At 44.7% G+C, this 25591-nt stretch overlaps 1 protein-coding gene across 8 annotated transcripts in view; it reads right to left on the minus strand.

The window, feature by feature from the left end:
* Positions 1 to 25591, minus strand: part of DOP1B (DOP1 leucine zipper like protein B) — a 111224-nt gene that overhangs the window by 4545 nt on the left and 81088 nt on the right. For 6 of the 8 annotated variants that reach the window (XR_002641867.2, XM_089910271.1, XM_022553042.2 and 3 more), the window contains 9 exons: positions 23057 to 23112; positions 20514 to 20618; positions 20350 to 20416; positions 17710 to 17854; positions 12366 to 12451; positions 12022 to 12131; positions 11752 to 11898; positions 10679 to 10740; positions 10046 to 10174 (listed from right to left, as the gene is read on the minus strand). Coding sequence is in view for 7 of the 8 variants with exons in the window: in XM_089910271.1 (XP_089766397.1) it covers positions 10046 to 10174; positions 10679 to 10740; positions 11752 to 11898; positions 12022 to 12131; positions 12366 to 12451; positions 17710 to 17854; positions 20350 to 20416; positions 20514 to 20618; positions 23057 to 23112 (907 nt within the window). In the remaining variant the exon portion in view is untranslated. Of the gene's footprint in view, positions 1 to 10045; positions 10175 to 10678; positions 10741 to 11751; positions 11899 to 12021; positions 12132 to 12363; positions 12452 to 17709; positions 17855 to 20349; positions 20451 to 20513; positions 20619 to 23056; positions 23113 to 25591 lie in introns of those variants that run through there. The other 2 variants (XM_089910272.1, XM_089910274.1) reach the window with 2 other exon arrangements.

Below are 25591 nucleotides of genomic sequence, written 5' to 3' on the forward strand. Positions count from 1 at the left end.
AACTTCTGGCTCAAGCCAGAAATCCAGTGTGTGATCAATAAACATGTAATTATTCTTCTAAGAATATGAAACATGAGACACAGAAACTGAAGAGTCTTTGGTGAGTGAGGGAACTATGAGATCATATAGATTGGTTGGCAGATGACACTATATTTTGGGGGTGAGGAGTGGCAAGTGAAGTGCGTGAATAAAATAGAATTATTCAGTAAAGTTTAGATTTGATGACCATGACAAAAACTTTAATTCCTGCAGGAAGAAGAAAAAAAGGTAAACTCTCTAGTCCCTAACAGTCTTCCCCACTTCTCCACTGAAATAACTGTTTGCAGAATGTGATTTTTTCCCATAATTTGAGGTTTCTTAGGAAGATGACAAATTGCCATAGGAAATAGCTGAACTATGGTCATGCCGCTTAAGATTTGCTGTAGTAAATTAGTAATAAACTTCTCTTTGCTTGAGGTAGCTTAAATGAGTTTTGTTTTGTTTTGGTTTTGCGATACGCGGGCGTCTCACTGCTGTGGCCTCTCCCGTTGCGGATCACAGGCTCTGGACGCGCAGGCTCAGCAGCCATGGCTCACGGGCCCAGCCGCTCTGCGGCATGTGGGATCTTCCCGGACCAGGGCACGAACCCGTGTCCCCTGCATCGGCAGGTGGACTCTCAACCACTGCACCACCAGGGAAGCCCTTAAGTGGGTTTTTACTTCTTGCCTTTGAAAACACTCTGACCAAATGAAGGATCGTGCATAGATCAGACACTTGACAAACAGGTTGGCATTTTTAAAGAGTGGTTTGTGCTTTTGGTTCTGGACAAGATGGAGTAAGTATAATACATCCTATTTATCTAACTGCAAACAAACAAACAAACAAAAACCTTGAACAAAAATACATAAACCAACTATCAGAAAACAGGTGAAGGAAACGTGGCAGGACTGGGTAGGAACCTTGGGACTTAAGGAATGACCTGGAAGTGGGTTCCACGTGGTTTTTAAATTTTTTATTTTATTGCAGCTTAGGCAATTGAAAAGAACGTAACCTGGAATGCCAAAAATCTCAACTTGAATGAGAAAAGATACCCAAAAGACACCGATGCAGAGATAATACAGAGGTTGGAATTATTGGAAAAGGATTTTAAAGCCGCTATCTAAAAATACTCTAATAACCAATTATGGACACTTGAAACAAATAAGAAATAGAAAGTGTCAGCAAAAAAATACAAGATACAAAGAAAAGTCAAATAGAAATTTTAGAACTAAAAAATAGAATCACCAGATAGATAGATAGAATCACCAACAGTAAGATAGAAAAACTTACTGTTGAGCTCAACAGCAGAATGGAGATGACAGAGGAAGAGGGGAATTCAGGACACAATCAATAGAAATTATGTGAGCTGAACAAAGGAGAGAGAAAATATCAGAAAGAAAAAATGAACAGAGTCTCATAGACCAGTGGGACAACAAAAGATCTAACATTTGTGCACTGGAATCACAGAAAAAGAGAAAAAAGTGTATAGGTTGGAAAAATATTTTAAAAATAATGACTGAAAACTTTCCAAATGTGGTGAAAGACATATATCTACAAATAAAACAAGCTGAGTGAACTCTAAAAGGGATAAAACCAAAGAAATCATGTTCAGTCACATAATCAAACTTCTGAAAACTAAGGACAAAGAAAAAAATCTTGATAGCAATCAGAGGGAAATTATACATTACTTAAAAGGGAGAATAATTCGAATAATAGCAGATTTCTCATTAGAAACCATAGAGTCAGAAAGAAGTTGCCATTTTTCAAGTGCTGAAAGAAAAGAACTTCAACCCAGAATTTTTCTATTTCCAATGAAAACATCCTTCCAGAATAAAGGTGAAAGAAAAACAAAAACCAACAACAAAACCAAACCAAGATGAATGAAGGTGAAAAAAAAAGGCTCAATGAAGGAGAACAGTGCCAACAGATTTGCACTAAAAGAATGGCTAAATGATGTTCTTCAGACAGAAAGGAAATGATAATGGTAGGAAACATGGAACATCAGGAATGACTAAAGAGCAATAGAAAGGGTAAATAAATGAGTATAAATAATATCCTTTCCTCTTGAGTATTTATGTTGGACAGTGAAAGCAAAAAGTGTATCTCTATCTCCTTTGGTTCTAGTATGTAAATGTAGTATTTCAGACAACTATATCATATGGGAGAGGAGAAAAGCAAATGGTGGTAAAATATTGATACTAGTAGACCACAGTAAGTATGTATATTCTATGTTCACTGTAATCCCTAGAGCAACCACTGCAGAAAGCTATATAAAGAGATATACCCCCAAACCACTTTAAATAAATCAAAATGGAATGCCAAAAAAATGTTCAAGTAACCTCAGGAAAATAGGAAAAGGGAAACAAAATGAATGAAAAACAAGGAACAAACAGAAAATAAATAAAATGGCATAATATATCCTGACATGACATGTCAATTAAAAGAGATTGGTTGAATGGATAAAAGGAATGACCCAGTTGTATGCTATCTTACACAAAACTCACTTCAAATATAACGATATGGCTTCCCTGGTGGCGCAGTGGTTAAGAATCCAGCTGCCAATGCAGGGGACACGGGTTCGAGCCCTGGTCCAGGAAGATCCCACATGCTGCGGAGCAACTAAGCCCATGTGCCACAACTACTGAGCTTGCGCTCTAGAGCCCGCGAACCACAACTACTGAGCCTGCGTGCCACAACTACTGAAGTCCGCACACCTAGAGCCCGTGCTCTGCAACAAGAGAAGCCACCACAATGAGAAGCCCGCGCACCACCACAAAGAGTAGCCCCCGCTCGCCGCAACTAGAGAAAGCTCGCGCAGCAACAAAGACCCAACACAACCAAAAATAAATGAAATAAATAAATTCTAAAAAAAGATAAAACTACTTAAAAATATATAACAATATAAGTAGGTTAAAGGTAAAAGGATGGAAAAAGATACAATATGCAAACATTTTAAGAAAGCTGGAGTGGCACTATTAATATAGGACAGAATAGACTTCAGAGCAAAGGAAAGTACCAGGGTCAAAGAGGGACATTACACAGTGGTAAGGTCAGTTCAACAAGAAGATATAACATTCCTAAATGTCTGTGCTCCAAACAACAGAGGTGTAAAATACTTGAAGAAAGAACTGCCGGAACTCAAAGAAGAATAAGTACTGACAACTGTAGCTGAACTTCAACATCCCTATCCCATGACTGATAGAACTCCTAGGAAAACAGTCAGTAAGGATATAGAAGAACTGAGCAATACCTTCAGCCAACAGGATCTAATAAACACTTGTAGAACACTCCACTCAACACCAGCAGAATACATCTCATTACGTGCTCGTGGAACATTCACCAAGACTGCTTTACGACCCATGATATAACCGAACTTCAACAAATTTAAATCCTACAAAAAATGTTCTCTGACCATGATGGAATCAAACTGGAAATTAATAACAGAAAGATAACCAGAAACACTTGGAAATTAACAAACTTCTAAATTAGATATGGGGTGAAGAAGTATCAAAGGAAATAAAAAATATAAAGAAATGAATGAAAATTACAATATACCCGATTTTGTGGGATGGAGTTAAAGTATTGCTGAGAGGGAAATTTATAGCACTAAATGCTTACATTATAAAAGAAGAAAACACTCAAATCTATAATCCAAGCCTCTACCTCATGAGACCAGAAAAAGAACAAAATAAAACCAAAGCAAGGACAAAGAAGGGCATAATAAAAAGCAGAAATAAATGAAACTGGAAACAAAACAAACAAAAATAATGTAGAAAAATCAATCAAATTAAAATGTGGTTATTCGAAAAGAACAAGAAAAGTGATAAACCTCTAGAAAGACTGACCAAAACAGAGAGAAAGCAAATTACCAACATCAGGAATGAAAGGAGTATCTCTAAAGACATCAAAAGGATAACGAGGGACTTCCCTGGTGGCTCAGTGGTTAAGACTCCACGTTCCCAATGCAGGGGGCCCGGGTTTGATCCCTGGACAGGGAACTAGATACCACATACATGCTGCAACTAAGAGCTCACAAGCCACAACTAAGAAGCCCATGTGCCGCAACTAAGGACTCGGCGAGCCGCAACTAAAAGGAGACCACCTGCCGCAACTAAGACCCAGTGCAACCAAATAAATAAATAAATATTAAAAAATAAAAATGTTAAAAAAAAAAAGGATAATGCCATTTGAATTACTGTTTAAATGGGAATGCAAAATGGTACGTCCACTCTGGAAAACAGTTCGGCCGTTTCTTATAAAGTTAAACACGTTTACCATAGAACCCAGTAATCAAACCCTTGTGCATTTATCCCAGCTTGCAGGATCTTAGTTCCCTGACCAGGGACTGAACCTGGGCCCTCTGCAGTGAAAGCACAGAGTCCTAACCACTGGATCGCCAGAGGCTTTCTTTCTTTCTTTTTTTTTTTTTTAATTTATTTATTTCATTTATCTTATTTTTGGCTGCACTGGGTCTTTGTTGGTGTGCGTGGGCTTTTCTCTAGTTGCGGCGAGCGGGGGATACTCTTTATTGCGGTGCGCGGGCTTCTCGTTGTGGTGGCTTCTCTTGTTGTGGAGCACAGGCTCTAGGCGCGCGGGCTCAGTAGTTGTGGCTCACGGGCTCTAGAGCGCAGGCTCAGTAGTTGTGGCACGTGGGCTTAGTTGCTCCACGGCATGTGGGATCTTCCTGGACCAGGGCTCGAACCCGTGTCCCCTGCATTGGCGGGCGGATTCTTAACCACTGCGCTACCAGGGAAGCCCCTAGGCTTTATTTCTAATAACCAAAAACTAGAACAACCCAGATGTCCATCAGGTAAATGGATAAATGAACTGAGGTACATCCATAAAATGGAGTATTAGTACTCATTTAAAAAGATCAAACTCTTTATACACCCATGAACATACCCCACTTGCCTTTGGATGGATCTCAAAAGCACTGTACTAAATGAAAAAAGCTAATCTCAAAAGGTGACATTTACATAATACATATGATGTATGATTCCATTTATATAACATTAAAGTGATGGAGAACAGATCAGCGGTTTCCAGGGGTTAGCGCTGGGTGGAGGGTGTGACTATACAAAGCAGTGAGTGACGTGAGGGTGTCGCTTTGTAGCGAAGGAAGAGTTCTAAATCCTGGCTGTGGTGTTGGCTACAAGAATTTGTATGTGGGAACTAGACACACAGACACACACACAAAGAATGCATTGTAGAAACTGGTGAAATCTGAAAAAATCTCAAGTTGAGTTATGGTAATATTCCCACATCGATTTCCTGGTTTTGATGAGGGAGTATGCTTATATGAGATGTTATCATGGGGGAAGCTGGACGAACAGTACACAGCAACACCAGGTACTATTTGTGTAACTTCTTGTGAGTCTTAATCTACTTCGAGATAAAAAGTATTAAAAAAAAAAAAAGTGGTTTGTACACACGGGGCATATTTCATATTGATGCTCCAAATAAAAGCTAAATTCGTGAGATTATTCTTCAGCCAAGATGATCTATTTTAGAATCTCTAATATTCCTTTCTTAGCTGAGTGATAAACCTTACAAGCTTAAGGAGTCCTGGTGAGCAGAGCCAGAGAAAGCCCTGAGCCAGAATCTCTGCACCACTGTCAAGGTTGCAGAACCTCGTTTAGGCTGGCCACATAATCTTGCTGAGCCCATTTCCCATCTGTGAAACTCACTTGCCTCAAAGGGTACCTGCTAAAGAACACAGCCTACTGTTGGGAGCCAGAGGGCTCAGATTTCAGTCCAGGGTGTGCCAGTTAGTGGCAATGCAACTTTACGCAGGTGTTAATCTCTCTGAGCACCAGTATCCTGATGTAAAAATGGAGCTAATAAAGGACAATGAAGAAAACTTAAAAGATGGGAAGGACTTCAATGGCCCTGGAATGAGCCACACATCAGCTTAGAGGGAACAGAGTGTTCCCTCTAGACCTTTCTGATCCCCTCATCAGGGGCCTTTGTAGCCTGTCCTCCTTTCACCCCAGACAAGCAGCATTTTATCGTCCCTCCTGTTTAAAAAATAATTGCTTTGAGCCGATTTACTTCTTTTGAGATCAATGCAAAATTTATGTCACTACGAGCCAAGATGTGAGTAGCTGCTCAGTTCCGCACCGAGTGCATGGATCGACCTCTTCCAGTGCTACCTGATGGTGATCAGTTGGGGGTGAGGACCCCAGAGGAGAGATGCCAGACCTTCCCCATTCCTGCCTCTTTTGATTTGGTCTCAACTGTTCACCAGGGTGTGCAACTCAGGAGCTTCTGGATGCCTCTGCTCCCTTGACTGGGGCGTCATTGCTCCATGGGGCCAGTCAATGTCCCGAGACTGTCAGAGAACGTTCTGAATCCCATCACCCCAGGACCTTAGGGAAGCTGGGGACGATGACAATACAGAGGCAAGGGCTTTGCAAACTGTCAGTTAGTAAAAAACGGAAGGGGGTAAACATGTTTACTTCTTCCTTTTACTTTTTTAAAACAAGGACTCAAACAGGTATTTTTATTTTATTTTATTTTTTATTTTTTGGCTGCGTTGTGTGGAATGAGGGATCTTAGCTCCCCAGCCAAGGATAGAACCCGTGCCACCTGCAGTGTAAGTGCGAAGCTCTAACCACTGGACCGCCAGGGAAGTCCACTCTACTTTTTCAAACACGTAGTATTTTTTTTTGGCGGTACACGGGCCTCTCACTGTTGTGGCCTCTCCCGTTGCGGAGCACAGGCTCCGGACACGCAGGCTCAGCGGCCACGGCTCACGGGCCCAGCAGCTCTGCGGCATGTGGGATCCTCCTGGACCGGGGCATGAACCCGTGTCCCCTGCATCGGCAGGCGGACTCTCAACCACTGCGCCACCAGGGAAGCCCCATGTAGTATTTTTTTTTAAAAAAAAAAAACAGCACTTGAGCTATCCAAAGTGGAGGGTATTTATTTGGAGAAATTCCTCTTTCCCCAAGGGCCCCCAAACTATCTCCTATTTAAAGTCAGCATTATGCTGACTTTCATATCTGTTGTATGTATATAATATTATGTTGCCTCTACTTCTCTCTCCCTCTCTGAGCCATGATTTCTCAGAATTGGGTGTTTACACCCTGCCATAGTCAGATTCTCCATACCACTGATTGAAAAAGGCCATTGTCTGTTCTCTTCTTGTTCTACACATCTAATACTGTCTCTTTAGCTCTCTGGGCCTCACCCCAGGTTTTAGGAGAGTGTGTGATGGGACATGGGGGAGAGAAGGCGCAGGTGTTTCTCCCAAAGTGAGAAGGCATGGGGCTTCCCTGGTGGCACAGTGGTTGAGAGTCCGCCTGCCGATGCAGGGGATGCGGGTTCGTGCCCCGGTCCGGGAAGATCCCACATGCCGCGGAGCGGCTGGGCCCGTGAGCCATGGCCACTGAGCCTGCGCATCCGGAGCCTGTGCTCCTCAACGGGAGAGGCCACAACAGTGAGAGGTCCGCGTACCGCAAAAAAAAAAAAAAAAAAAAGTGAGAAGGCACGGCAAGGATTGTACAATGCACTGCCTACCATGCTCTCCTGCTGAGAAAGTGAACTTCACACTGCGCTTTTGGACCACTGTCTGATGGCCAGGTGCATAAAGCACCATCACAGATGCCGCCTGTGAACTAGAGGAAATGTGGTTCCCGTTGTTCTTTCTCCCCTTTAAATCCTGTAAGTATGCACCGAAGTTCAGCTTTGACTCTGCACTGAGCAAAGTCTCTGGAGGGCTGCCACCACCTTTAACGGCATTCCTGGCCACCCTCTGATCTAAGCAGCCTCCTGCTGGTGATTCAAGTAAGGATTTGTCAGTATCTGAATATTCACTTTTATACATTTTAAGTATTCAAGACGTTAGGTCAGGAGCATCTCCTTACCCACTTTACAGGCTGCGATTATGTCAGTAGAAGTATAATGGTATTTTCATTGCTGCAAATATAAAACACTGTCATCATTAATATCCATGAAAGCTGTTAATGTTTTGACCTAAAATAATTAAGACCTTTCAAGTGGTTAATCAAGTAGGGACGCGGGCTCAGAATTAATAAAAATATTTAGGAGAAACACATGCTTTGTGAGCCGACGGATATTTATAAGAGCATTTTTTAAGAGGGTAGAGTAAGAGATTTATATCATAATTCTATGTGGAAACAACCTGAATGTTCAACTGGTGAACTGGTAAACAAACCACAGAATGGGATACTATAGATAAATAGCAATAAAAAGAAATAAGCTATTGATAAATACAACAGAATGAATGACTCTCAAATACAAAAGAAGCCAGTCTCAAAGGCTATATACTGTCTATTCACATTCACATTTATAGGACATTCCAGAAAAGATGAAACTATATGAACAGAAAGAAGATTCAGTGGTTGATAGGGTCAGGGGGTAAGGGGAGGAGATGCCTTCTGAGGGGCACGAGTGAACTTTCTGGGGTGATGGAAATGTTCTGAATCTTGACTGCAGTGGTGGTTACGTGACTACATGTGTTTATCAAAATTCATAGAACTGTATAGCCAGAACTGTATGTAAATTATACTTTAATAAGTCTGAGCCCCCCAAAAGGATTTACACCATAATTCTAATATTTGTAAAATTGTTTGTTATACTAGCCTTCATGATATTTAATATTTAATACATTTATTTTTATTAAATTTTAATACATTTATTTATTTATTATTAATAAATAAAAATTAAATATATTTAATACAATTCTTAAAAGCTTGTTTATTTTATTATATTCCATTTAGGCTACGTGTCTTAAGGAAAACACATTCCTGTTTGAGAGTTCTTTTGTATCTTGGAGGAGGATGAATTAAAACAGAATGCTCACTTCGCCAACTCAACATTTTATGAGGAGGGGGAAAAACCTTTAAAACCGTATAACATCCACAATCATTCATTTTTGAGGCAGACAAATACCGCGAGGATGAAGAAGAGAAAAGACTGCTAAGGAAAAATCAGGTACTTCTCCAAAATCTTGCTCTGTCACTGGCCTCACTTAGTATCCACACTGCAGGAGGGATCCAGCAGGAGACAGTGCTGAAGAAGCACAGCCAGACTTTAAAAAACAACTTAATAAAAACTAATAGCCTTATAGGACTTCCCTGGTGGTGCAGTGGTTAAGAATCTGCCTGCCAATGCAGGGGACACAGGTTCAAGCCCTGGTCTGGGAGGATCCCACATGCCGCGGAGCAACTAGGCCCATGCGCCACAACTACTGAGCCTGCACTCTAGACCCCGCGAGCCACAACTATTGAAGCCCCCATGTCTAGAGCCCGTGCTCTGCAACAAGAGAAGCCACCGCAATGAGAAGCCCGTGCACCACAATGAAGAGTAGCCCCCGCTTGGCGCAACTGGAGAAAAGCACGTGCACAGCACCAAAGACCTAACACAGCCAAAAATAAATAAATAAAAATTTTTTTTTAATGTAAAAAATAATAGCATTATAATAATTGATTTTTGTCTTGCCTTTTAAAAAAATTTATTTATTTCTATGTTATTTTCAGCTGTGTTGGGTCTTCGGTGCTGTGCACGGGCTTTCTCTAGTTGTGGCGAGCGGGGGCTACTCTTCATTGTGGTGTGCGGCCTTCTCATTGCGGTGGCTGCTCTTGTTGTGGAGTACGGGCTCTAGGCACACAGGCTTCAGTAGCTGTGGCATGTGGGCTCAGTAGCTGTGGCTCACAGGCTCCAGAACGCAGGCTCAACAGTTGTGGTGCACGGGCTTAGTTGCTCCGCGGCATGTGGGATCTTCCCAGACCAGGGCTCGAACCTGTGGCCCCTGCATTGGCGGGTGGATTCTTAACCACTGCACCAGCAGGAAAGTCCCATAATAACTGATTTTTAAAATAAAGTTTCAGATTTACTGATATATTTCCAAAGTTCTTCTACAATCACCTCTGCTGAGTACTCATTTAACGTCTGACCATTCCGCCAACACCTGCCCTGGGCCCCTCTGGTTTCCAGCCATGTCGGCCACTCTGGGCCTGTCTCTTTTTTGGGGGGTGGGCTGGGGGAGGGCAGGCCTTCTTACCTTGGATCAGAGGAAGGTAAAGGTGGTACTGATCAAGCTCTCCACTTAAGACAGCAAAAGCCTGGCGCTTTAGCAGCATGGCTTTCTGCTCAAAACTTGAGAACAGTTTTAAAGAACTGCTCTGCATGGCTGGAATAAATAGAGCAAATAAGTTCCATTTAGTGAGGACGCTACAATGAGAGGTAAGTGATGAGAAACGCCTACTATTCCTATCTTCCCTGGTGAAAGATCATGATCTTGATTAAGGGTATGCAGTTGTTACTCAAGTATTTACATTTATAAAAGTTCTTATTTCTTTCATGATACTGAGTGATGGGGTATTTGAAGAGGATATGAGGTACAGGAAAGTACTCCTAACCAATTGTGGTCAACTTATCATTACTTTCAAAAGTATTTTCTCCACTATAAAACTGCAAAAAAGGTAGTCGAAGGCATTCGTGTCAATAGACTGGAAATAGGAAGGCTCATTCACGTAGTCCCGACATATTCTGCACATCACATTACACTCTGTGGCTGAAATGGCGCTAGAAAAGGTTTGAGCTGGGCTCTGAAATACGTGGTAAAAGCTGATTGTGACCAAAAGGAATCGGTCCTTTAAAGTGTGACTTATGTGCACATAACAGAAGAACTTACTCATTAAATCTTTAAACATTGTTTTCTCATGAGTCAGAAGATGGTCAATAATGGACTTCCAACTGGATATTAAAAAAAGCAAAATTAATGAAATATGCAAAGGGTGACAGTCTGATTAAAAGCATCAAGAAAAGAACATGTCCCTTTAAGATGTATTAAAAACTGCTTTCTGAAAAGTTAGTGAAAGGGATGAATAGTTTTTATATAAGGAAACGTTAAGCAAAAGCTTTTCATTTATAACCTTAACATAGGGAATAATGAATAATTCCCAGCTCACCATAAAAGAAAACACAAATTGTCAAGGTACCTTGGCTTTCACAAGGGTTGCCCTTAAATGTGTTCACACAGATGATGTCCATACACTTGTGTTAATGGAAAGAATGGGGGTTGTGAAGACAAATACCACTAGTTCTCAACGGGTTCCCCACAGTGCAACAGGATTACAGCCATGGCCGCTGGTGGTGGCTGGGCAAACCCTCAGCCCACATAAAAAAGCTGACCAGTCTCCACCGTCTCCCCCTGCCATTAATGAAGACCTGTTCAGTCAAGCCAGGGGCAGAGTTACGAGTGGTTCTGTTGACCTCCTAGAAAAAGGCACAGCTAGTTCATCCCGTGCCTGTGATTCCACGGATCTCCACTGCCCGCGCAGAGCCTGGCCAGCCTCAAGGTCTCAGTGAGGACTCGGGGAGTGTAAGCCGAGAAGTGGGATAAGGACACCGCAGTGTCACCATGGAGCCCCGTCATCTTAATGCTGGTCAAGCATTTTGTGATTACAAGATAAAGTAGTACTAGACCAAGTACCGCTGGAACCCCATGCAATGCTCTTCAGGAAAAATGTGCTCTCTTACTTGAAATTCTTCTCCTGATTAAAAAAAGCCACCTTTGTAGTTTTTAGAAGACTTAATTCTGTTCCCAGAAATACACAGTTAACCTGTGAGTGGTGTCCTATGATTTGGGTTGATGCTAGCTCTGCTTCCATTTCAGGAATGAGAATTAATTACAGAAACCCAAACACTTTTCCACTTGAAGACTCAGGGCATGTTTTTTTTTTTTATCAGGACAGCATTTCTTACTGCACACAAGAAGTGTCCATCTGGAAGAAGGCCGGGTCCAAGAATAATTCCAGGACTTCTTTTTTCCAGGCTCGTTTCGTGTAGGCATAACCGCTTAGAGAGCTCAGCAGCTGGGCGCCAGCCCGGAAGCTGGGGGCATTGTAGGCACTGAAAGGGGTGGGAAGGGGAAAGGGCCCAGGTCAGAGGTGGTGCAAGGAACCCCGCTGGACACATTTCCCATAAGCTACCTTTCCACACGTGGGTGGGGTACAATGGAGAAGGTGGCGTTACCTGTGATTGCGTAAGTAAGGAAAAACATAGTAAAGCAAACGTGAGATCAACGGCACCGCTCTCTCCTTCTCATCACTTCGATAAACCATGTCCAGGAGGGATGCCAGAACCTAGAAGGACAGGACCGCCAGAAAACAGAAATCTCCTAAAGCAGGCGGCAATACAAAATTTAGTTCTCGGGGTATACACAGCCTAACAAGAAAACTCCACGGGGCAGCTTGAGGCCAATTCTGGCTTATGAACTCAACCGGGACGGTGCAGCCCGTGCGCCCTGGCCCCTGAGAATGAACGCCCTCACAAAGCCTCACTTCTGTGGGGGGATGACAAGCCAGATGCATATGTACCTCTGCCAGGAGGGAGAGGGCTTGCACGCTGTACACCGAAGGCGCAGACGCAGACACCATCGCTGAAGTGGCAGCAGCAGCATTTGCTGAAAGAGGAATGTGTGTTTTAATCAGGACAGTAGGTCACCATTTATGCCCCCAAAGCATCAGATGAACTTGAGTCATGAGCTCCCGCCTTTCACACTGACTCTGTACATACGTACATGTTACGTATTCTTCTCTGCTAACGTGTTCAACTTCAGCAACTAAGAATCTGGGTATTTTGATCAAATAAATCAGCACCAACTCACTGTCTTCCTCCCCGCTTCTATTCTCATCACCATTTTTGGAGCTTCAACATCCCCTCTAACATCCTGGCCTCTGAGCCCCTTAGTCTTTTCTTTTCCAGCAAGCTTTTATTTTGTTCCAGCTCAGCCAGCCACTGTCACCATCATACCCTTGACCTCATGAATTTCCAAAGTCTCCATTTCCAGCACCCCACCGTGACCACATCTTACCTTTCCTGCTCACTTACTCCTGGAATGCTGCTCTGACAATTTCCTGAAACCTTGCACAAGCCTCCAACCCCCTGAGTTCACGTCCTTAACTACCTATCAATCCCCCCAGGTCTTCACTTTTCTATCTCCCCACCCACACCCGTGGTCTATCGTCCACCTTGCAAACATCCTTCACTTTTGTGCTTCTCTCTCCCTCTGAAGCACTCACTTAGAAAAATGCAAAGCTGGCTAAACCCAATGATTGCCTATGTAGTTCTATGCAGCTAAATGCTCTGGAGAAAACCAGACTACTCTGAAACAGATCTCACTTTACTTCATGACTGTGCAACTCAAAAATGACCTGATGCTACTAGATAACCCTCCCCCATGTCCCTCAGCGCTGTGCTGGCTTTCCCAGTCTCCAACATAGTTCTTTCACCTCCTCCCTCCATAACCATCGATACCTGTCCCTCCTCAGCTGGTAACCTCATCTCATATTTCATTTAGAAAATTAATGTAAACAAACAGAAACGCCCTCAGTTTGGCCGCTATGCGTTATTAACCTGGAACATTTATATCCGTGTTCTCTGCCTTGTCTCCGGTTCTGTTTTTTTTTTTCTTTTTGCGGTACGAGGGCCTCTCACTGTTGTGGCCTCTCCCGTTGCGGAGCACAGGCTCCGGACGTGCAGGTTCAGCAGCCATGGCTCACGGGCCCAGCCGCTCCGCGGCATGTGGGATCTTCCCGGACTGGGTCATGAACCCGTGTCCCCTGCATCGGCAGGCGGACTCTCAACCACTGCGCCACCAGGGAAGCCCTGGCAGGCGGATTCTTAACCACTGCGCCACCGGGGAAGTCCCATGACTTTGGTTTTGGGTTTAAACAATTGATTGAGGTGGAAAAGTCTGAAGCAAGAACATTTTGGAGAGGGAGATGGAGCTTGGGTTTGCATGTGTTACATTTGAGATGTCTGGGAAGGAATCAGAAAAGGTCAGCAGCGTAGGAGGAAAAACCAAGAGAACATGGAGTCATGGAAACTATGAGAAGAGAGTGTTTCCAGAAGCACTTTCCAGAAGCACAGTGTTTCTGGAAACACTCCAGAGAGTGTTTCCTGTGCTCTGCAATGGGAGAGGCCACAACAGTGAGAGGCCTGCGTACTGCAAAAAAAAAAAAAAAGAATCCACCTGCCAACGCAGGGCTTGAGCCCTGGTCCGGGAAGATCCCACGTGCCATGGAGCGACTAAGCCCGTGTGCCACAACTACTGAGCCTGCGCTCTAGAGCCCGCGAACCACAACTACTGAAGCCCGTGCACCCAGAACCCGTGCTCCACAACAGGAGAAGCCACTGCAATGAGAAGCCCGCACACCGCAACTTAGAGTAGCCCCCGCTTGCCCGCAACTAGAGAAAGCCCGTGCTCAGCAATGAAGACCCAACGCGGCCAAAAATAAATAAAACAAACAACCAACCAAACAACAAAAACCCCAAAGTCATCCTTGTTTGCCTTTTTTTTCTTTAAACTACCACTTCCAATCCATCGGCAAGTTCTGTTGACGCTGCACTCACACCAGTCCACCTTTCTCTAGAGCCCATGCCTCTAAGCCAACATCTTCTCTTGCCCAAAGCACCATGAAATGCTTTTAACTGAACTCCCAGTTTCTGTTCTCGGTTGCTGCAGCCCACGTTGCTCCCAGCAGCCAAACTGATGTTTTCTGAAAACTCAATAAGATGCTGTCACTGCTCCAAACACTTTAATGGTCCCACAGCAAGCGGGCTGATGGCCAAGCTCTTAAGTGTGCTCTGCATCAAGCCGGACAGCCTTCCACCCCCGCTCTCGCCCTGACCTTGCACGACCACGCATTAGGCTCCAGCCAAGCTGATCTTCAGGTTTCCTGGGCCTGGCCCACTCCCACCTCAAGGACTCGCCATCCCCTCTGGGCAGCGCCTTCCCGGATCTTTGCATGGCTGCCCCCTTACCTTGTATTTCTCAGCACAGCTGACACTTCCTTGGGGACATGTTCTGCAACATCTGAAGTGGCCCCCAGCCCCACTCCCATTAAAAAAAAAAGACTTTCATTTTGGAGTAACTTTGGATTTCCAGAAGAGTTGAAAGATACCTTTGTTAATTTACTTTGGACGATCACCTCCCGCAGCCCCCCCACCACGAGAGCAGAGGCCCTGCTCATTCTGTTTCCTGCTGCATCACCAGCATCTAGAACACAGTGCATGGCACACGCCAGACGCAAACGTACAGGAAAGACCCTGCACGTGCACTGCACACAGAAGAACTCTAAGTGGAGAAACACATCATTTGAAGCTTCATTCTGTTTCATGATTTAGACGGCCAGTATGCATACTTAGTTTGTTCAAGACCGAAACAAAATATAGTGTATGATCCAAAGAGTCTTCTGGTACTCTATAATTTGCTAATTAAGTCTTATTGAGAGCCCCCAAATCACCTCCAGCTTTGGAATTCTATGCTTTCTGTTTTTAAATAAAAATCAGGTAATCATTTTACTATAGTATTGTCTTGAGGTTAAATTTAATTACTGCACAAAAGCCAAGCCCAATGACACTTGACTCAGCACAGCTCAGCTGCACTGGTGGTGGAGAAGCAGTTTAATCCCTATATCAGTACCTACATCGGGAATAACTGAGGGCAGATGAGCCAAGGAGTTGCACGAGCTCTGTTTCCCTAGAACCACAGCTATAATCATAACTGCAGCCTGAGAAAGCATAATTGTTGGTTTACATTAGTAAATGATAGCATACTAGTTATAGGATCTTCATTACAGAGTAAAGTATAATTATTTTCTTATGTAAACCACAAAACTAGCTGTCAAACAAATATGGCAGAAGTAATGGAGGGGGTACTATGGCCTGTCTGTCTAACACCATCCTTCCTCCTCCCGGCACGAGAAGCCTCTCTTGGGTGGGAGCCCATTTCTTGGAGCTCCGGGGCACCAGCCTCTCCTCTCCTCCTCTGGGTCAGCCACAGGCCCAGAACAGCCAACTGGAATCTTTGCATGAGACTTGATGGACTTCATCTGAACACCTAGCTCTCACTCTGACTAAAACCAGATGTAGACACCTGGGCTTTTCCTGTACATGAGCCAGAAAGTTTTGTGCTGCTGTGCTTCTACACGCCTGAAGTGGGTTTCGTTTACTTGCAAGAGAAAAGAGCCCAGACTTCTTGACACACCTTCCTTTGTATATTAAAAACCACAAATTCAGTTTTGCTTCTGCTGATATAACTACCGCTAACAATAATGACAGAGGTCATAAAATATGGCAGAGCTAGCAGCTTTTGAACACTGACCTTGTGGTGGGCACTGTGCTATGTAGTTCCGACTGAGAACTTAGATGTAATTTTTTTGCTCGTGTTAATAAAACTGAGACCAGGGCTTCCCTGGTGGCGCAGTGGTTGAGAGTCCGCCTGCCGATGCAGGGGACACAGGTTCATGCCCCGGTCCGGGAAGATCCCACATGCCGCGGAGCAACTGGGCCCGTGAGCCATGGCTGCTGAGCCTGCGTGTCTGGAGCCTGTGCTCCACAACGGGAGAGGCCACAACAGTGAGAGGCCCACATACCAGAAAAAAAAAACAAAAAACACTGAGACCAAACTGATTTTCTTGTCCAGTGTTGAGCGACACTGGGACTGGGCATACTTTCCTGTCTGTGTTAAATAATACTGAGAGCTTCCAAAAATAATTACTTGCTCTAAGATATGCCTAATTCTGAAAGAAAAACTCAACCAACTAAAGTGGCTCACTTATCAAAACGAGCAGCATCTCATCAACATCCACTTCTGGACCCTCGCCTAGTGCTGTGCCCACCAATGCAAAGATATCTTATTACTAACTCTGCCCCAGTCCCCACCTGGAAAGATCTGCCACAAACAGCTCAGCCAAGGCCCTACAACCTTATAAATATCCTCCCCAAACTTCCCCTAGAGTTGAGACACCCCTATGACCCAGCCAAGTTTCTCCCTCACTGCAGCAGGTCTAGTAACCTGAGATTTGCTTGATGATACATTCGTCCGGCGGTCTTTAGGGTACCGGCAATTGACAATCTACCCTGTTGCATTTAATTCAGACTGCTCAAGAGTATCTGGCTGATCAGTGGTCCTCCGAGTAAACAGATGAGTCTCCTTTGAGAGTCCCCAGACCATTTTCCTAGGAAGCTGTAACTAACTATAAGGCTGGGCTGTGCCTACTCTGTGTGGCCTCCATGATAAAATCTGCACCACCCAGGCAATGACCAAACACAAGGGTCATCGAGAGGCAGGGGTGTGTTGGCCAGAAATGAAATACAACATCAACTGCCTGACGATAGTCAGCTGATTTACTAAGTTTTCTTTCCACGGCTCCACAAAAAGAAAAACATACATTCTCCTATTCTTTATCCCACACAGATTTCTATCACTGAGTCCGTGCAAATTATCTTGGGAAGTTACTCTCTTGGACCCCCATCTCGGCTCAGTGAGGGCTTAACACGGTAGCATGGGCCACTCGGGACCCTTCCAATGGAATCCTATTGTTCAGTATACATACAGTGTATGTTGTAAGAAGTAAAGCCAGTTTACTTTTAAGGCAAAACTAGACCCACTAGCTGGCATTGGGCATTACTTTTTTTTTTTTTTTTTTTTTTTGTGGTACGTGGGCCTCTCACTGTTGCCTCTCCCGTTGCGGAGCACAGGCTCCGGGCGCGCAGGCTCAGCGGCCATGGCTCACAGGCCCAGCCGCTCCGCGGCATGTGGGATCTTCCCGGACCAGGGCACGAACCCGTGTCCCCTGCATCGGCAGGCGGACTCCCAACCACTGCGCCACCGGGGAAGCCCTGCGCATTACTTTTTGACCCTTCCACACCCACCGTGCAAATCTTCCTCATCATCAGATTCTTCTAGAGAGATCTGAGGCCGAGCCTTCACTTCCAGGTTTCTGCTCAGCCAGCTGGTTTGTTCCAAGGAAGAGCCAGCAATGTTCCCGACAGCTTCTAGAATTTTTTGAGTGACTTCCTGAGAGTAGTCAGGAGAAAGAGGAAAGGAAGTTAGTTAAGGAAAAGAATCTTAAGTGCCTAAAATAGCACCATCCGATATAAATATAATGCAAGCCGCAGCTGTGAACCATGCAGGTAATACCAAGTTTTCTAGGAGCTATATTAAAAGAAGAAGCAAGTTCATAATGTTTAACACAATATATCCAACAGAGTATCAACGTATAATCAATATAAAATTGTTAGTGAGGTTACGCATTCTTTGTTAAGTCTTTGAAATCTGCTGTGTGTTTACAGTTACAGCACATTCAGTTCAGACAAGCCACATTTCAAGAGCTCAACAGCCACTCGTGGCTCAGGCTACTCTCTGGCCAACTTGGGTAAAACAGAGACATAGGAAGTCACAGCGGCACAACGCGTCTGGCAGATTAGATTTCCGGTTTCTTTAGGACCATGGATTCTTGCTAGAAATGCATCTTTGAATAATACAAGAAACAAAACTGCACAAATTAAATTGGCTCGAGGGTGAAGTGAGGAGTCATCCGTATCAGGAGTTTCATGAGGAACGAATTTGGTCAAGTAGCTGGGACAGAGGTAGAAACACTGAGCGGGTATCATCGAGCGTTGCCAGCTAAGAGGGGCTGTACGTCCCTGACGTCTGAGAACTGAACAGTCCTGACTTCCACTACGAGCCCAGCAGCTGTGTTCGGGCATGAAGCAAGAGAACGTCTGCCTGCCGGTGGCAAGGGGGGGGGGGGTGCACCCGCGGGAACTGTCCGCAGTGCACCTGGGCAGAAGTGTGGGGTGGATGACGGCGGCGAGGAAGGACCAGAATAGATGGATGGACCTGGTGATGATCACACTGTGTGAAGTAAGTCAGAGAAAGACAAATACCATTTGCCATCACTTCTATGTGGAATCTAAAATATGACACAAATGAACTTATCTACGAAACAGAAACAGACTCACAGACGTCGAGAACAGACTTGTGGTTGCCAAGGTGGGTGGGGTGGGGGAGGGATGGAGTGGGAGTTTGGGATTAGCAGATGCCAAGTATTATATATACAGGATGGATGAACAACAAGGACCTGCTGTGGAGCACAGGGAGCTATATCCAACATCCTGTGATGAACCACATGGAAAAGAACGTGAAGAAGGATGTATATATGCGCATAACTGAGTCACTGTGCTGTACAGCAGAGATTAACACTGTAAATCAACTCTACTTCAATAAAATCAATTCTTAAAAGAAGATCAAGAAAAGGGGTTGAGGACTTAGAAGAGCTCCCATTTCAAGTGCAGTGAATGGATGGGAAAGAAGTTGGGGTGCCTGGAAACAGCAGGAAGGAGTCAGTGTCAGGGAGGCTGGGACATCCTGGGGTGGAAGCAGAGGCCCACTGGCCCCCTGACGAACAGAAGCAGAGCGAGCCGCACCAGCTGCGGTAGCGCCTGTGGCCACAGTCCGGCCGATGGACTGGAAACGGAGGGGCCACGGCAGGCAACAGCCCATGGAAGGGGGAGGGTTTCCAGGTGAGTGCAGGAGGTGTTACCCAGGGGCTGGGCTGCAGTACTTGCCCTTGAGTGATGCTTTCTTCTCTACCGGTTGAGCCAAAGGAGTCACTGTGCTTTACGCAGAACTCTAGTGCCTCAGAATCAGGAACTGGACAGATATTTCACAAACACCAGGGATCACAACGATTAGCAGTAATATCACCAAAGCCATAAACTACACAACCCAGTTTAAAGGCTTTGACTCAAAAAGCTCCTCACTCAAGGATTATAATGGTTGCAAAACAGTGACTTTTCTAACTCCTTCATTACTTCTATGTATTATTATTTTATTTATTTATTATTATTATTTTTTTTCAATATGCGGGCCTCTCACTGTTGTGGCCTCTCCCGTTGCGGAGCACAGGCTCCGGACGCGCAGGCTCAGCGGCCATGGCTCACGGGCCCAGCCGCTCCGCGGCATGTGGGATCTTCCCGGACTGGGGCACGAACCCGTGTCCCCTGCATCGGCAGGTGGACTCTAAACCACTGTGCCACCAGGGAAGCCCCATCTATGTATTATTGATAGTTGGCATTCTACTCAAAGGAGAAGATTTTCCTTCTCCTATGGGTGGGTTTTACTTTTGTTTTTCAGTGTTTCTGAAATTTCCTGTGGGTCTATATTGCTTTAAAAAGACGGGAGAAGGTTCTAAGGAAAGGAATCTATGCATAAAGATAGACGTATTGTTCCAATCATGCTGCAGAGTAAGTCCGCATACATCTGTGTACAGTGGGAAGCGAGAGGGTGCCTTGTAAACTGCACGGTCGACTGGTCAAGTCTAATACGAGAACCTTCATCAGGAGATTGTACGGAGTCCTCTAAAGACAGTAACGGAGGGAATCAGATGTGGGAACAAATGCAAATCTACGATCTGGTTCTGCCCAATGTTTACTATCTCCAGTGAGACCCTCTAAAGGTGGGCGATACTCCTGGGACAGTAACAGCCTGCCAGACTTGCACATACAGACCTGCAGATCTTTTTGATCCTTCTTGCTCTCCAGGTTGGGAGTTCTTGTTACAAAGTCGTTCAGCATGCTGTTGAGAGACAATCAGCTTCAGACCGAGAACGCTGCAGAAATAAAAACATGTTCCCGAAGAAAAATACGGTGATGTGAGTGCAGGGACACGGTACCTGAGAAGCAGAAAATAACCAGGGGGAGCGAGATTCAACTGCACGGACTCCTTTAACACACCCAACAGCGAAGGGAAGTTTGCTTGCAAGGCTGTTGCTGGGAGCCTATTTAAAAAAAAAGAAAGAAAGAAAGAAAGAAAAAGAAAGAAAAAATATCCAACCCTGAACAGGTCAAAACAAAATGTTACTTATAAGCACATTTTAGATCCGGGTGGTTGGAAAGCACAGGAAGATGGCATACCCGCCTGACCTGTTTGCTCTTTTTTAAATTACAATACACACAAGCTAAATTTTGGTATTCTGCCAAGAACTTGGAGTTTGGAGACCTGCAACCCTGCTGACAGGTCAGATGCCCCTGGTTTCCTTGCCTATAACGTGAAAGCCTGGAACTAGAGGACTGTCTGATCTCTGGGCCTGTCTGGCTCTACCATTCAGCCTCTCTGACGTCGCTGGAAACACAGAGTCAACCATCAGAAGGTCACAGAGGGCAAGGTCAGGCCTCAGGAAAACAAGGACTCGGATTATGGCTACGGAGCGAGGCTGCACAGCACAAACGGCAGAGCTTGGCCGCAGCCAGAGGGCCCCAGGTTCAAGTCCTCGTCCCTGACTTACTGCCTCCTGACTGACCTGGGCAGGGCCTCCTCTGTAAAAGGAGGCCGCAGCTCCTGCAGCTGCTGGGAAGGCTCAGATATCACTTAGGCCCCTGCAACAGGCGCTTGCTAGTGATATAATTCACATTAGTTACCACGAGAAGGGACCAGCTCATCTTTACCTCCTGCAGGAAAGAAGTACAGGGATGCTTGTGGTGAAGGATGAAGAGCTGGTCTGAGCTCAACCCTAGACCCAGGGACTCCTGGGACTATGACCCTTCTTGCCACCTCAGGGTACAGTGACCCGGAATAACCATGGAACATGAACTTGTTAACCAGGGAGCTTGCAGCTGGTGGTCAGATGTACTTATTGTGAACCCCCTGAGATATGTGAGAATACTGAGGCTTCCCTGAGACGGGGCTACACTCCCTTCACCCTCCTTACTGCAGCCGAGAGCACCCCACACGATGGAGGGGTCTGGGAGCCGCGCCCGGGACCTGCCATAAGATCTGCACGAGGCCCAGCAAAGCGTCCTTTCTACCCGTGGAGAAACACCTGGAGGACTCCTATAGCTGAGACCCCTGCATGCAAATATTCAGCATAGTAAACCCACGCAGAAGCCATCCAGCAGAAAACATGGCAGAGCACCAAAAATAATCCCTTCTCCTTTTTCTAAAAGAGGTCCTTAAAATCCCCCCTCCTTTTTTGGTATCAATTTAATGCAAGCTGGTTCTTCTAAAGTTTACCAGGCCTCACGTAAAGCTTTGCTGACGTAAGTATTTAAGCTATAGCACCCAGATTTTAAAATGTCAGATTTGATCTCTGCAGAAAGAAAAAGTAAAATCATCAGGGTATTCCCATGCCTCGAGAGGAAATGAGGACACCATTCAGATACTTTCTGAACTAAGCCTCTCCAGTAATCAAGAAACACAATGGGGGGGGGGTGGCAGGGAGGGATAAACGAGGAGTTTGGGATTAAAATGTACACACTACTATATATTAAATAGATAAACAGGGACTTCCCTGGTGGTCCAGTGGTAAAGAATCCGCCTTACAATGCAGGGAACGTGGGTTCGATCCCTGGTTAGGGAACTAAGATCGCACATGCCGCAGGGCAACTAAGCCCGAGCGCCGCAACTACTGAGCTTGCACGTCTCAACTAGAGAGCCTGTGCCGCAAACTACAGAGCCCATGCACTCTGGAACCCTCGCACCACAACTACAGAGCCCACGCGCCCTGGAGCCTGCGAACCACAACTAGAGAGAGAAAACCTGCACGCCACAACTAGAGAAAGCCCGCACGCCACAACGAAAGATGCCACGTGCCGCAACTAAGACCCGACACAGCCAAAAATAAATTAAATAAATAAATAAATAATAAGGGACTTCCCTGGTGGCACAGTGGTTAAGAATCCTCCTGCCAATGCACAGGACACGGGTTCGAGCCCTGGTCTGGGAAGATCCCACATGCCGCGGAGCAACTAAGCCCGTGTGCCACAACTACTGAGCCTGCACTCTAGAGCCTGCGAGCCACAACTACTGAGCCCGTGAGCCACAACTACTGAAGCCCGTGCGCCGCAATGAAGAGTAGCCCCCGCTCGCCTCAACTAGAGAAAGCCTGCGTGCAGCAACGAAGACCCAATGCAGGAAAATTAATTAATTAATTTAAAAATAAATAAATCTTAAAAAAATAAACAATAGCACTGGGAACTATATTCAATATCTTATAATAACCTATAGTGGAAAAGTATCTGAAAAAGAATATATATATATTCCTATATATATATATATATATATATATAGGAATCATTTTGCTGTACACCTGAAACTAACAACATTGTAAATCAATGATACTTCAGTTAAAAGAAAAAATGGAAATACAATCAGAGGAATTATTTATAATCATTGCAATAGCATCTATAATTGAGAAACGTCTTTGAGGGGCTGCATTACCTTTGGATGAAAGCATAGCAAAACTGCAACACAGGGACATCCACGAGGGGCGATTTCTGAAAATTAAAGCAAAGCTAATTACTCCAAGTTGGTAGGAAATAAGGCTAAAAAAGAATTCAAATACAGAAATGAAACAGATTCTATATCCTAACAAAGCAAATGTTTGCAGCTAGAGTCTTTCAAATACAATAATAGAAAGTATCCCCCAAGTGAAACAAAAACAAATGTATCCTATGAGGTCCCAAATCATTAGTGCCCCTCTCATCAGACTCCCAGAGTCATTCCCTTTATGTTTACCTACTTCCCATTCCAGGCTTTTAACAAGTATTTAGGGAAGATATGGCATTATAACTGAACCTCCCCCCAAACACAAAGTTGGTGGCCAAAGTTGGCCCTCGGGAGCTACAGTTGAGAGACAATGCCAAATTTGAATTCTTAGCTCCAGGAATTCCCTCAAACAGCCCAGACAACTTCCCTAAATCCCAAATGGCTGGAACTACTTAGAAATAGGTTTCAAGACACACATTTTTTCCCTTCTTGCTTGTAAAAGGCTATTTGTCAAAGTTATAGAAGTCGAGCCAATTAACTAAACTAACCACAAAATGTAATTTTGTTATTCAAAACGCCAAAAACCACTCAGCCAGACGACATCTAGGTTTTTTTTATTTTTTAAGCTCAGGAGTTGCAGGTGTCTGCAGAAATTCCAGTAACATGAAGGAACAAAACCTGAAAGAGCCTGCTCTGTGTGTAAAGCTGTTGCAGGGCCAGCTCCCCCATGGCTGCAGCTGTAACCCCATCCGTGGGGGCTGACCCGCAGCGTGGAAGATCAATCTCCTGCCAGCTAGACTTGCTCAGAGATATAAATGCCAATCCACCCAGGACCTGACGCTGCCGCTGCCCGCCTCCACCACCCTGCTCCCTCTCTTCAGGGTCCATTGCTTTAACATTTACATTCAAGAGTAAAAGGCAACAAGACTACCAGGCATTTGGGAGACTGGGGGCAGACGTCCGACAGATGCCATGAAGTTGCCCGTGTCCATTTTACATCTGACTGTTTAAGCGCGTGGCCAGTTCCATAATCTGGCCTCACAGTGTACATCTGTAGGCTGCCTTATCTTCTTTCCCCACCGAGAATACAGGCTGACCGTAGGCAGGGACAGTGTCAACTATTTAGGACTCCCCACTACGATGCAGACTTGATTTTCAATAAACACGTGGAATGAAGGAAGAGGACCAGAGCTCCGTGTGTAACTGACTGGTTAGAAGCCCCGAGTGGCCTTCCCAGCGTGGACACTCTGCCTTTCAGAGGAAGAGCTTCAAGTGGGGAGTTCTCCTCCAAGGCAGGCATAGCCAAAACTGCTAAAGGTATACTCGGTCAGCTTTCTCACTCTGGGGTGAGGATGGCTGAACACATCTCTGATTCCAAGGTTTAGCTTTTGTTCACCACCCTTAGTGTTATGACCTTAATATCTAAAAAGAAGATTTCTTTTATTTGCTGTAAAAATTTTTTATTTGGGTAGAATATACTTGACAAAATCTACCATTTTAAACATTTTTAAGTGTACAGGGCATCCAGTATATCCACATTGTTGGGCAACAATGACCACCATTCATGTGCAGAACTTTTTCATCTTCCCAAACTGAAACTCTGTCCCCATTAACTCCCATTCCCTCCTCCCCCGCAGTCCCTAGTGACCATCATTCTTCTTTCTGTCTCTATGCAGTTGACTACTCTGGGTCCCCCAGATAAGTGGAATCATATAATACTGTCCTTCTGGACAGTATACTGTCCAGTATAGACAGTATACAATAATACTGTCTATTATTCCCCTTCGCATAATGCTGTCAAGGTTCATCCACGGTACAGCATGTGTCAGAATTCCATTCCTTTTTAAGGCTGAATGACAGACAGTCCATTGCATGTACAGACCTCATTTTGTTTATCCATTCATCCATGGACACTTGGGTTGTTTCTACCTTTTGGCTATTGCGATTCATGCTGTTATGAACCCTGGCGTACAAATATCTGTTGGATTAAAACTATTTTTTAGCAAAATCACTTGGTCCACTCCCTTAATTTTCACTTAGGGAATTATTCTTAAATTGATCCTAACTGTATAATTTTAAATTACCTAAGACAAGGCAATTATTTCAAAGTTGGAACAAATCCCTGCTTTCTATCAAATTAATTAAGAACAAAACAGCTCCAACACTCTCAACGAAGAGGTCTGCTTTGGTAAAACCAAAAATCTCTCAGGCAGGAAACTGTTAAACCACATGGTCTGTTCTGTTGCAAAGTCACTGTGCATAAATGAAAAGGTGCCCCCCTCAAAACTGGGCAGAAAAACTGTAAGAACTTTGTGGTTCAATCACGTCACCCTTCAAAGGCCACTGCCTTCCCTGCAGCCAGATGAAATCTCTTCTTTCTCAGCACGTCCAGGATGAGTCAAGTCCTCTGACGTGTATTTTGTACCTTTGTAAAAACTATGCAGACTTTTAACTCGCCCGTTGACAAAGATGCTCTCCTTGACCTAG

This window comes from Delphinapterus leucas, chromosome 4, assembly GCF_059928025.1.
Source record: "Delphinapterus leucas isolate spDelLeu-1000000601 "Yukka" chromosome 4, BTC_Dleu_Yukka2, whole genome shotgun sequence".
NCBI lineage: Eukaryota > Metazoa > Chordata > Mammalia > Artiodactyla > Monodontidae > Delphinapterus > Delphinapterus leucas.